The sequence below is a fragment of the Hypanus sabinus genome, chromosome 30 (genome assembly GCF_030144855.1).
Source record: "Hypanus sabinus isolate sHypSab1 chromosome 30, sHypSab1.hap1, whole genome shotgun sequence".
NCBI classification, from domain to species: domain Eukaryota; kingdom Metazoa; phylum Chordata; class Chondrichthyes; order Myliobatiformes; family Dasyatidae; genus Hypanus; species Hypanus sabinus.
Window position 1 is genome coordinate 26,296,670 of NC_082735.1, and position 14,188 is coordinate 26,310,857.

General features: G+C 41.9%; 1 protein-coding gene across 1 annotated transcript in view; it reads left to right on the top strand.

Annotated features, from left to right (window-relative positions):
- LOC132383464 (microtubule-actin cross-linking factor 1-like) overlaps positions 1-14,188 on the top strand; it is a 509,885-nt gene that overhangs the window by 356,532 nt on the left and 139,165 nt on the right. The window contains exons 56-59 of the mRNA XM_059954443.1: positions 100-229; positions 3,118-3,317; positions 7,950-8,445; positions 10,377-11,848. Of these exons, the coding sequence (XP_059810426.1) occupies positions 100-229; positions 3,118-3,317; positions 7,950-8,445; positions 10,377-11,848 (2,298 nt within the window). The remainder of the gene's footprint in view (positions 1-99; positions 230-3,117; positions 3,318-7,949; positions 8,446-10,376; positions 11,849-14,188) is intronic.

Sequence of the window (14,188 nt, forward strand, 5' to 3'; positions counted from 1 at the left end):
GCAATGAGCGAATATTACAAATAATGAAACCAGTGCTGCCTTTTAATGAAAACACAGTTGCAAAGTTGTTGTAAATCTTTGAATTTCTATTTTATTTAGGTTTATCTTGCTGAGCTCGAACAGAATTCTAGTAAGATCGATAAACTTAAAGGGGCACTGAAGGACTTGCTGAAGAAAAATCCAGACTCACCAGATGCTAAGAAGTGGACAGAAATGCTTGAACAAATAGGTAAAACTAATGCTATTCTCATGTAAATATTCCATTTTGTAGAATGGAAAACTTTGTACTCAGCAAAATTAGAAGCAGATAGCAAGAGAGCTGCTACATAATGTTTGGACTTCTACTTTAGTGCAGGATAAGCACCAAAGGGATCATTTGGGCTGAAAGTCCTGAGGGGGAACTTAATCTTGCTTTGAAATCTAGATCAAAAACTGGAGAAGGGAAATTAAATGACTGGTAATTACATGAAAAACTTTGGCCATCTAACTCCATATGCAGATTGTTATAGATAATTAAAATCTCTTAAATATCAAATAGATACTTGTTTCCTTTAGCTCTCCAAGCATGGATTCTGTTCTCAAAATAGCAAATGAACACATATTTAAAGCGATTGAATCAAGCGGAAATCCTAATGCTAAGATTTTCCCAGATGGATGTCTGATAAATAATGGATTTTTATAGTCTTTTAAAATCCTGTAATAGACGAATGTGACTCCATTATGATATATTTCACTGATATCCTTAACTCTTGAGAAAGACTACCTCAGTGTAGAAATTCCATCTTTGTTCACTGGTGTTAAATGTAATTTTAATTGATTATTATATTTCCTCTCGGTACTCTGGTCCACACCAGTCATTGTATGGAACTGAATATGAGAAGGTGAATATAATTGTTAACCAATCTAAGATGTCTTTTTGGATCTAGTTTCAAAACTAGTCTGCTACCCATGTGAGTAGTCTTTCACCTGATGGAATGTATTCAGTAACATTGGCTTCACTTCTTACTTGGATCCTTTCGCTCCGAAGTGGAGTATAGGCCATCGACGAGCTCCCATCTCCATCGTCCTCTGAAGTTGATGGTACGGTTGGAGTCCATCAACACTTCTGCAATCCATGGCACCCTCTGTACAGGGGATTGGCCGATACAGCTTCACCAGAGCCCTGTAGGCTGGCCTTGCCTGTTTCCACCTCTCAAGACAATGATGACGTGGGATTGGACTTGGAATCAGAATCAGATTTACTGTCACCAGTACATGCCGTGAAATTTGTTCTACGGCAGCAGTACAATGAAATACATGATAAATAAAATAGAGAAATTGAGTTACATTAAGTATAATATATATATAAAATAGTTAAAATAAGTTGTGCAAAATAACAGAAATAAAAAAAGGAGTGAGGTAGTGTTTGTGGGTTCATTGTCTATTTAGAAATCATATGGCAGAGGGGAAGGAGCTGCTCCTGAATCGCCAAGTGTGTGTCTTCAGGCTTCTGTACCTCCTTCCCAATGGTAACAGTGTGAAGAGGGCATGTCCTGGGTGGTGGGGATCCTTAATGATGGATGCTGCCTTCCTAAGGCACCGCTCCTTGTAGAAGTCCTTGAGTGTTTTAGCTGACAGACGAAACCTCCTCAAACTCCTAAAGAAATAAAGCTGCTGTCTTGCCTTCTTTGTAGCTGCATCAATATGTTGTGTCCAGGTTAGGTCCTCAGAGATATTGACACCCGGGAGCTTGAAATTGCTCATTCTGTCCACTTCTGATCCCTCTATGAGGATTGGTGTGTGTTCCCTCCTCTTGCCCTTCCCAAAGTCCACAATCAGTTCTTTGCTCTTGGTGATGTTGAGTCCAAGATTGTTGCTGTGACACCACTCAACTAACTGGTATATCTTGCTCCTGAACATCTTTTCATCGCCAACCAAAATTCTGCCAACAATGGTTATATCACAAGCAAATTTATACTTGCTGTTTGAGCTATGCCTAGTCACACAGTCATGGCGGTGGAGAGAGAGCAGAGCAGTGGGCTAAACACACATCCTTGTGGAGCGCCGGAGTTAATTGTCAGCGAGGTGGAGATGGTATTTCCAATCTGCACAGATTGTGGTCTTCCGGTTAGGAAGTCGATCTTCCAGTTGCAGAGGGAGGTACAGAGGCCTAGGTTTTGTAGCTTTTCGATCAGGACTGCAGGAATGATGGTGTTAAATGCAATAAACAACATCCTGACATAGGTTATTTGCATTATCTAGGTGATCCACGGCTGCATGGAGCTGTTGAGATCACGTCTGCTGTAGACCTATTGTGGTGATAGGCAAATTGCAGTGGGTCCAGGTCCTTTCTGAGACAGATGTTGATTCTATCCATGACCAACCTCTCAGAGTATTTCATCACTGTAGATGTGAGTGCTACCAGACAATAGTCATTGAGGCAGCTCACACTGCTCTTGGGCAGTGGTATAATTGTTGCCCTTTGAGAGGCTAACACAGACTTGAGATGTCTTTTATTCTGTAGCTTCCTACAAAAAAAATGTATTTTTTCAAATGAAATGGTATGTCATTTTAAAGTCTTTTCATGAATTTAAAAATAACTTCTGAGCTCTACATAACATAAATAATTTGTAGATTGTTTACTGCAAAGAAAATAGTTTTTTATTTACTACCTTCCAAGTTATTAATACATACATGGAGAAAAGTGTAGTTTTACAATAAGGAATATTTCAAAATTACTATATGAATGACCAAGTTTGTGCATTTAAATAATGCAGGACTGAACTGCCCATGGTGAGAGAGGAAATTAACTTGAGTAGAGTGACTGAAATTTTAATCCTGAATGTATCTGATCTTGAAAGACATTGTGAGATGTTCCCGTCTAAATGCTTCCAATTTCCTTTATAATTTATATTTGCTACTTGGGTTGAGGCATTATTTTACTCTGAATTTAAAGTGGTCTTTTTTTCATAAGTTAACATTATGGGATTACAGATTTTTAAAATCATTTGGCATTGCATTGATGGTAAGCACAAAATATCTTCTATGGCAAAGTCTGGAGGCTGAACCAATACATATAATATTGCACATTAAGCTTTTCTCAGCATAGATGATCATTGTTATCTGTGTTATTTCTAGAGTCAAAGTGGGCACGTGCCAATCAGGCGATAACTGAGAGGCAACAAAAACTAGAAGAGTCAGCAGATCTTCTTTCAAGTTTCCAGAACACAGAATCACAGCTCAGTCCATGGTTATCAGAAAAGGAATTAATGATGAGTGTGCTCGGTCCTCTGTCAATTGATCCAAATATGCTCCGTGCCCAGAAGCAGCAAGTGCAGGTAATATTTAAGTAAAAACAAAAAACTTCCAAGAACTGGATAAGTTTTTGGGCACTGCTTGGCTTTTATCAGTAGCATTAGTGAAGAACTACTTTTACAAATTATAAATGTAGGTAAATGCCACATTTTCTAATTTTTTTAAAATTTTGCCTGTGCTTCATATGTAAGATGCCTCAATTCAAGGATAACTTACTGCAGCTGACTTTGTGTTCCAGTGCGAGATTCATTCACAAAAGCTGCATTACACTTGATAGTTGCTCTTCTTCAAATCTGGCCAGCTCCAACTGCAAATGATGTTTATGTACGGGATCTAGAGTATGTGTACTTGCTTCGGGGTACTGCTTCATCACTTCATAACACCAGAGTCCTGATGTACAGCACAGCTATCAGCCCAGTCTTAACTATGGATCTGAAACTTAATACCTGCCCTTCCAACAGTGCCCAGTCAAGCAGTGATGATGATTGCAAATAACTGGACAAGGTCAAGCTTATCCTGTTCTTCCCAATTGGAACAGTGATCGCATTATGCCCACACACATGCTTACATGGGCCAAAAGCAAAGCTCCCCAAGTCCAGCTTGAGCCTGACCAGAAAGTTTTTTTTCTCCCCATACTTGTCTCTCATAGGGCATCACGGTAGTGTAGCGATTAGTGGGATGCGACTGCTGCTCAGAGTTCAATCCCGCCGTCCTCTGTAAGGAGTCTCTGTATGACCTCCCCCATTCCAGGTCTGCCAGTTCCCTCCCACAGTCCAACGATGTACTGGGTAGGGTGATTGATCATTGTAAATTGTCCTGTGAATAGGCTAGGGTTAATCAGGTTTGTCAGGGGGTGGCTCAAAGAGCCAGAAGGGCATATTCCGCGCTGTATCTCTAGATAAATAAATACGTATCGTGCTGATATGGCACTCCCTCCTTCCACAAGGAAGTAAAAACCTGAGAGGCAACCTGTCTTACTGCTGTGAGCCATTCGTTATCTGAGGCTGCTGAATGTCCTGTTGAATGTGAAGATCTTGCAGAAGGTATTTCCCCTTCCCGAGGAAAACCCAAGCAATGCAACTTTAAAGCTGGTTTGACAGACTGCAAAGTGGACTCAAAGTCTTGCAGTGTCCTCACTTGAAGATAGCAGTTGCAGTTGTGGTTACAGTCTCCTATATTAATGCAAGCTTCAGAAGAGTTGTTAATTGTCTTCCATACAACCACTGCAGTCGGTGCTTTGTTCATTATATACCATGTCGTATGACCTTTGTAATCATGGTCTTTCCACAACTGTGGTTGTTCTTGGCAAGTTTTTCTACTGAAGTGGTTTGCTATTGTCGTCTTCTGGGCGGTGTCTTCACAAGATGGGTGACTCCAACCATTATCAATACACTTCAGAGATTTGTCTGCCTGGCGTCAGTGGTCACATAACTATTACTTTCAGCCATCTACCACCTGCTCCCATGGCTTTACGTGACCCTGATCGGGGGACTAAGCAGGTGCTACACCTTGCCCAAGGGTGACCTGCAGGCTGGCAGAGGGAAGGAGCGCCTTGCGCCTCCTTTGGTAGAGACGTGTCTCTGCCACGCCCCCTCAAGCAGTCGGTGCAGATGGGCTTATTATCAACCGTGTTAAAGTAGCCAGCCCTCAACGCAGCCATGATCCATCACTGTCACAGAATAAAGAAAAAGAAATCCAAACGTTGATGCGGTTCCCGTGCTGGCCTCCCCCTTGTCAGTGCCTCCTGCAACACAGACAATGAAAGCAGGAGGGTCTGAACCAGTCTGGCTGAAATTATACTACAAAACCAATGAAATGCTCATACTTTGCATTTAGTAATGGTCACTCTAATTAATCATCCCCGGAATTGTGTACCAGTATTCCACGTTCTGTTACTATCCCTGTAAGTGTGTGCAGCACGGATAACAAAAGGTGTTCCCTTACTACAGTGGAAGGGACAGCTCGTGGTCACAAAGGAGAATTGTGACCGTGGTCTGACTTGCATCTGACGACTTTGATGCGAGTTGCAGTTGGCTGAGGTGCACTTGCAAGAAGACAGGAGGTGGTTGCTCTGCGGGCCCACCAGTACCACTGGAATGGGGCTTCAGGTTGACCTGAGTCTTCTGGAGGGCAGAGAGTGCCTTGTTATTACAGACTTTATATAATGCAAGGAGTCTTCTGGGTGCTAATAGTAGCAAGCTGTGCCTGGCAAGCATTAAGGTGTGACAGCTGGCAACATCCTTCTTGCATAGTATCTAGAGATGTTACATGGTCTCTACCTGTGCTGTGATGAAAGCTGATGGATAGTATTGCCATTAGTTTGACTCGCTGTGTTTGGATTTCCTCCCACAGTAGTGTGGGGGTCAGCACAATGCTTTATAGCGCCAGAGATTGTTCGATTTCCCTGTGATCACTTTGGTTTTGTTCCACAGTCCAAAGATGTACTGTTTGGTAGGTTAATTGGTCATTGTAAATTGTCACACGATTAGGCTAGGGTTAAACTGGGGAAGCGCTGGGTGGCTTGGCTCAAAGGGCCAGAGGAGCCTGTTCCGCACTGTATCACAATTAAAAAAAAATTATGTGCACATCATCCCAACTAGCAAAGAGGGGCTTCAGACAAAGCCCCGCAAAAGGCTGTAAAAAGTGTCTCTCACAAGTTTTCACGCAGGCCAGACAATATGGCAAGAATCTCCTTAGTAGCCTTCTCAGTTCAGCTGACTGTCTCAGCTCCCACTTGAGGCCTGTGGGGCAGCACCGTATAATATCCATCCTTCCCGCCCCTAGAGAGTTAGTACAATAACTACCCAAACCCCCTTCCCTGGCTAGGGGGATTGATCTCTCAACAAGCATTTCCATCCCCATTCTCACTTTGCAGTGCAGGGATTGGAGGTGTGTGGAGCGCACTGCCACAATGATTCTCCATTGTAATAGGCCGGTCAAAAGCAGAGGAATTTTTGTGGTTCTACAGTAATAAAGGCACAATGGGAGGGGGTGAGGTTAAAGGTAAAAGACATGCTATGAATAGCAGATTGAAGGTGATGGGTTATGAAAGTACCTGTCCTTAGTTATGATAACTTCAGGGTTTCCTCAGGTCGCCGATAGCACAAGAGTGACCTCCAGCACTTTCTTGTCCTAATGTATCAATCACGGACAAGAAAGGGAGCTGTTATGTTTTGAAGCTTCAGAACATAAAGCCAATTCAAAGGAAGACACAGGAGTCCAAAATGTGATTCTAACCGTGTTTTACTTTAAGCAAGGCGCAGAGGTATCAAATGGTAGTGTGATGACGTACTCAATTCATGTATTTATACATATAGCTATAATAAATTTTATAAGAAACAGAGAATGTTAATCAAGCAATATATATACACACACACACACACACGCTTGTACAACAGGAGCCTAGTGTACAGGACCTCTCTTGGCTCTTTGGCTTTTGTCCTGTAGTTGTCAGTGGATGCTAATGTAGATGTAATTCTCAATAGTCGTTGCTCTTTTTAAGAGTTACTTTTAGATAAGCTTTACAGGTCCACAGCATTGTTGGTGATTAAAACTTAATGGGGCTATTGTAGAAAAATCAAGATTCTGCGACTTTAAACGCCCACACGTCTTTCCAAAGAGGCTTACTTGTTTGTTTATCGGTTGATAGATATACACCAGGAAGCAGACCATTCCAGCCCTTCGAGCCACGTTGCCCAGCAGTTCCCTGATTCAATCCTAACCTAGTCACAGGACAAATTACAATGACCAATTAACCCACCAACCGGTAGGTCTTTGGACTGTGGGAGGAACCCGGACCACCTGGAGGAAACCCACATGGTCACGGGGAGAACGTTCAGACTCCTTACAGGCAGCGGTGGCAGTTCAACCCAGGTTGCCTGTACTGTAAAGCGTTGTGTTAACCACTGCGCAACCATGCCACCTTGCCTCCATCCACCTCACACATGCAGCGCTCTTTTTGTACAAGACCCCAGGCAGAGCTGCTTTTACATAGAAAACCTACAGCACAATACAGGCCTTTCAGCCCACAAAGTTGTGTGAAACATGTCCCTACCTTAAAAATTACTAGGCTTACCTATAGCCCTCTATTTTTCTAAGCTCCATGTACCTATCCAGAAGTCTCTTAAAAGTCCCTATTATATCCGCTTCCACCACCGTTGCTGGCAGCCCATTCCAAGCACTCACCACTCTCTGCGTAAAAAAACATCTCCTCTGTACCTACTCCCAAGCACCTTAAACCTGTGTCCTCTTGTGGCAACCATTTCAGCCCTGGGAAGAAGCCTCTTGATTATCCGCATGATCAATGCCTCTCATCATCTTATACACCTTTATCAGGTCACCTCTCATCCTCCGTCGCTCCAAGGAAAAAAGACCAAGTTCCCTCAACCTGTTTTCATAAGGCATGCTCCCCAATCCAGGCAACATCCTTGTAAATCTCCTCTGCTCACTTTCTATGGTTTGCACATCCTTTCTGTAGTGAGGTGACCAGAACTGAGCACAGTCCTCTAAGTGGGGTCTGACCAGGGTCCTCTATAGCTGCAACATTTTAATAAAAGAATTTCCAGCCTCTATTATTCACTCATGCACCACCAAATACTAAATATGAATTTGGTCCCAGTATCTCTAATTAAATGTTTTTCTTTTGTTTGTGACAGTTCATGCTGAAGGAATTTGAGACTCGTAAACCCCAATATGAACAACTTAACCAAGCAGCGCAGGGCATACTCTGCGCGCCTGGCGACGTGTGCCCTTCTGACAGCCAGGTGAGAGAGCAGCACAGAGCCATCAATGACAAATGGGATAACCTGACTCATCAGCTCAGCAGTCGTTCTGATCAAATCGATCAGACCACAGCCAAGAGTACAGAGTACCAGGAGATACTGCAGAGGCTTAGTGACAAAGTCAGGGTCCTCAATAATAAACTCAACTCTCAGTCGATAATCAGCACGCAGCCAGACGTTGTCAAACAGCAACTCGAAGAAATCAGTGAAATCCGCTCCGAGTTAGAACAGCAGAAGGAGCAGATTGAAGATGCCCAGAAACTCTGTGACGACCTGTCCTCCCTTATTGGTGAACAGTATTTAAAGGATGAACTTCGGAAACGGCTGGATGCAGTCTTGATGCCATTTAATGGTCTTGAAGAGAGAGCAGGTTGGTATAGTTGCTACAAAATTATTTGCATTGTTTCAAAAGATTGGGTGATATAATTTCAATATAAGTTATCCAGTCCTACTAGAATCTTTTTTTTATGCCATAGGCTCCAACCATCAACCAAGGGGTCAGTGGGAAACCCTGTACCAGATGAAATAACTGCAGACTTCTGTAATCTTTCATATTGTGAATTTTTATTTCAGGAGTATCCAGTCTTCCGCAATTTGTTGCTGATGCCCTGGTATTAGAAAAGTTACTTAAAACAGTTCAAATGGACTAAACCACTCAGAGATTGCACAGGCTAATTTAATACTTTAAGGAGAAACCCTTGTCTGGGTCTGAAAATCACAAATTGATTCACTATATAATAATTGTATAGATAACTTTTATCGTATTTCTGTCACTACATCTTTCCCTAATTGTTTTTACTTTTAGATCCTGCAATTGTTATTTCGTATCGGTTTTCCTGTTTCACCGCCTCTGTAGAGAATTGATAATTTATGCATTAAATCAAAATAGTCACCTGTTGAGGATGAGAGTTAATAGAATTTTTAGAAGCATGCTCTTCTTCTGATAACTCCGTAAACAAACCTGTTGAAATAGGCGCCATCTACAAATCCCTCAGAGCCAAAGAAATGCAAGCCAATAGAATTCAAAGGTCAACTGAAGGGGTAACCAATCGGGAGCAAAGCAAGCGAGGGGGGTGGGGGTGGGAGGATGCTATATAAACATGAGCACTGACAGAGAGAAGCTCCAACAGCTACACTCGGGGGATGTCACATCAACTGGTGATGAAGTAATTTGCAAGCTAATTGCCAAGTTCACCAAACACCACAACATCAAACTCTCCAGATAATATCAGTTACATGAGCACGTATTCTGACTTGATGCTGACACAGCGACAAAGTCAGGATCCTGTATAATAAATTAAACAGTCAATGGCTGATCACCACGCAACCAGACATTGTCAAACAGCAACTCAAAGATTTCAAAGTTAATTTTACCATGAGTACACGTATGTCACCATATACAACCCTGCGATTCATTTTCCTGTGGGCATACTCAGAGAGATGATGGTTATGGAATTCCATTCCATGTTTGAACAACAGAAGGAGCAAATTGTTGATGTTCTACTCCAGGTGAATATTTGGTACCTATAAATCAGTCTTTATAATTTGGGTTTTAAAGTGGTGACTTTATTTTTATTTGAAACTTTAAAGAAAAGAATATAAACAGCTGCAGACAAATTATACTTTTGCAGGTTAAAAATCACATTTATAAAAATTGAGGATTTGGCAAAGCAATTTGGTAAAGAATATATTTCTTAATTAGTAAATTGCACATAAATGTCTTCATTATATGTGCAATGTTCTTCAATAATTGAAGAACACTTTTCTACAAGCCACATCAATTATGTGTCAAATTTTACTTATAACGTAAGAATATTATAATGAAAGAATAATTGAGTAGTTCCTTGGCTAAACAAAGTGAGTACTTGCAAGTCTCCAAACACCGTTCATTGGTTATGTTAAATTCAAAATTTGGTCTAATGTTTTTTGGGTTATTTATGATAAATGAGTGGTCTATAGGCATTAAAACATTTATAATATAAACTATGATGCATGAATTATTATTCTGAAGTTAAACTAGGGATGTAATCTTTTGAAACAAAACAAAATCCTTTTTTCTTTTGGCTAACTTTTTAAATCCAAAGTTTAACTTGTATTCCTTGCAAATGTGAGAGACAGCAGATCGCGAAAGATCAGCTAGTCCACAGATATTAAATAAGTAGTGCATTCTGAAATTTGCGATCTGTTTTGGATTTGTACTTCCGAAAGTATACTGTTAAATCTATAATCTGGCAACTTTGAGGAATGCTTGTTTCAGAATTAATTATGAATCCTTTGTCGTTAAAAATGTGTCCTCTCCAGGCGATCGCATAAACCAGCTTCAGACAACTCTGGCCAGTTCTCAGCAGTTTCAACAAACCTTTGATGAGCTGAAGCTGTGGCTGGATGGGAAATGCACTGAGCATTCACAGAAACCTCTCATTTCTGCAAACCTTGACACTCTGCAATCCCAAATAAGTGAGCAGGAGGAGTTCCAAAAAAGTCTGAACCAGCATTCGGGTTCTTACGAGATGATCCTGGCTGAAGGAGAGTCCCTAGTTCGAAGTGCCCAAACAGGAGAGGAAAAGACGAGTCTTCAGAGTCAGTTGTCAGCTCTTAAAGGACAGTGGGATGAGCTGTGGAAGCAGACAGCAAGTAGACATTCTAAGCTCAAAGACTGTGTTCAGAAAGCACAGAAGTACAGACAGTACATGGAAGACCTGCTCCCCTGGGTAGAAGAATGTGAATTGAAGGTGAAGGAACTGGAGATCACCATTGATCCAACACAGTTGAACTCCTCCTTAGCTAATGCAAAAGATCTACAACACGATGTGGATAAACGTCGCTCGTTGCTGGAGATGATGAATGCTGCTGCTGACGTTCTCATAGATTCCTGTCAGGTGGATGAAGAAGATATCAGAGATGAGAAAACAGACATAAACCAGAGGTTGGACCTTGTTACAGAGCAACTTCAAGTCAAAAGTGAATCAATTGAAGAAATGGCCCAAAGGCTGAAAGAATTCCAAGACTCCCTGAAAAGTATTCAGTTGAAGCTTGATGGTGCTAAACAACAGCTCGAAATATATGATGCTCTGGGATCACAGGCCTGCAGTAATAAGAACTTGGAGAAGCTGAGGGCTCGTCAGGAAGCTCTTCAGATCTTAGCGTCCCAGGTAGAATATCTGAGGGACCTGGCTCGAGGACTTGTAGAGGATGCTCCTGATGGTGCAGATTCATCACAGCTTCTCCAGCAGGCAGAATTAGTTCAGCAAGAGTATGGCGATGTAAAACAGAGGGTGGACGAAAGCTGTCTGGCAATGGAAAACAGACTTCAAGGAATTGGGCATTTCCAGAACCGTATTCGGGAAATGTTTTCACATCTTGCTGACTTGGATGATGAGCTGGACAGCATGAGTCCCATTGGGAGAGACGTGGACAGCCTGCAGTCGCAGACTGATGATATTAAGCAGTTTATGAGCAAGCTTAAAAAACTGAAGAAAGATATTGAGACTTCAGAAGAAGAGTGCAAACAGATGCTGGAGGTGGAAGGCAGTCCGGACCTACAGGGACTGAAACGAGAGCTCGAAGCCTTGAACAAACAGTGTGGTAAATTACTTGAACGCGGAAGAAACAGACAAGAACAAGTGGAGGTGACCGCGGGACGCGTTGAAGATTTCTACGAAAAACTCAAAGAATTAAATGATCTTCTTACCAAAACTGAAGAGGGTGAAGAATTGCAAGGCAATGTGGGTACAGAAGTTGATATCATCAATCAGCAACTGGCAGACTTCAAGGTAAGATTTGTTTACCTTCGCCCATGGCAGTTTTCTGAACTTCCCTAAGTGAGAAGCAATTAATAACTTTGTTTCAAACTTTATAATTGTTTGAACTGCTATTCAAATATATGCCTTTATGTATAGATATTTATGCACGGTGTTATGCCCATAACTGACAGAATCTTAGTCTCAGTAATTACGCTGTAGAGTTTTTGTGACATAGTCCTGCAATGAAAAGCACATACCTGTCAAAGCCAGCTATTCTAATTGGTTGGAACTTCAGGTCTTTGTGGTGTGTATCACCTGGATATTGTGGATGGGAATTTTTCAGAAGAGATGTGAATGCTACCTCATAGCTTGGACTGGTGTGGATGACAGTGGTGGGAGGTCAAAGAAGATACTTGAGGGAAGGCAGGAACAGCATTTTGAAAGGACATGGGCTGGAAGCAGCAATTTGCAAGAAGAGGAGAGCAGCACTTGGAAACGGGGGGGGTGAAAATTAAAACAAGAGGGCAGAAAGGAGGAAGTCACGTAAGTTGCTGATGCAGTATTTTGTGTTAGTATTTTGGGATTTTCAGCAGGTATCACAGCTGGGTGATGGGGTCGAGATTCATCTCCATCAAAGGAGGTGTAAGGCGCTCCTTCCCTTTGCCAGCCTGCTGGCCACCCTTGGGCAAGGTGTAGCACCTGCTTGGACCCTCCCCCCCACCCACCAGTCAGGGTCACATGAAACCATGGGAGCAGATGGTGGATAGTCGTACAAGCAGCCAGTGCATATCACGAGTCCTGGTGATGCAACCACTGACACCAGGCAGACAATCTCTGAGAAGTATTTGTAATGGCTGGGGTCACCTGTCTTGTAAAGACGCTGCCCAGAAGAAGGCAATGGCAAACCACTTCTGTAGAAAAATTGGCCATGAATAATCATGGGATAGATGGAACACCATGTTTGCCTACATCATACAACATGGCATATAATGGTGATTTACACATTTCACTTATTCCTTGAAATAACATTATTGAAACTGGCCATTTTTTCAATTGTCTGCGTGATTTTGTTTCCTTTCTCTTGCACACCGAGTGTTGGTCTTTTGTTTTTTTTTCTTTAATGGGTACTTCTGGATTTCATGCTGTTTGGCTACCTGTAAGCAAACATATCTCAAGGTTGTATCATTTATGCATTCTTTGATAATAAACATACTTTGAATCTAGAGAGACCAAGATTTCACTTTGTAGAAATGTGTCCAGCCTATATTCCTTTTCTTAGTTTTGAAGACCCTGTACTCTTCACTTAGTCTTACGTACCAGAGCTTGCTTGATTCATATGGGCCAAATGCCTGTGAAATTTGCTGGAATTGTGAGATGGAAGCCTGTTGCATCTAAATTGCCTATAATGGCTCCTGGCACATTCTCATCAGTCCTATCCCCCCCTCTTTTTAAGAGTCAGGTTTATTATCACCAGCATGGGACGTGAAATTTGTTAACTTAACAGCAGCAGTTCAATGCACTACATAACCTAGCAGAGAGAAAAAAATAATAATAATAAATAAACAAGTAAATCAATTACATATATTGAATAGATTTTTTTTTAAACATGCAAAAACAGAAATACTGTATATTAAAAAGGAAGTGAGGTAGTGTCCAAAGTTTCAATGTCCATTTAGGAATCAGAGGGCAGAGAGGAAAAAGCTGTTCCTGAATCACTGAGTGTGTGCCTTCAGGCTTCTGTACCTCCTACCTGATGGTAACAGTGAGAAAAGGGCATGCCCTGGGTGCTGGAGGACCTTAATACACTGCCTTTCTGAGACACCACTCCCTGAAGCTGTCCTAGGTACTTTGTAGGCTAGTGCCCAAGATGGAGCTGACTAGATTTATAACCTTCTGCAACTTCTTTCGGTCCTGTGCAGTAGCCCCTCCATACCAGACAGTGATGCAGCCTATCAGAATGCTCTCCACAATATAACTCTAGGAGTTTTTGAGTGTATTTGTTGACATGCCAGATCTCTTCAAACTGCTAATAAAGTATAGTCGCTGTCTTGTCTTCTTTATAACTACATCGACCAATTTGGACCAGGTTAGATCCTCAGAGATCTTGACACCCAGGAACTTGAAGCTGCTCACTCTCTCCACTTCTGATCCCTCTATGAAGATTAGTATGTGTTCCTTCGTCTTACCCTTCCTGAATTCCGCAATCAGCTCTTTCGTCTTACTGATGTTGAGTGCCAGGTTGTTGCTGTGGCACCATTCCACTAGTTGGCATATCTCACTCTTGTACGCCCTCTCGTCACCACCTGAGATTCTACCAACAATGGTTGTATCGTCAGCAAATTTACAGATGGTATTTGATCTATGCCTAGC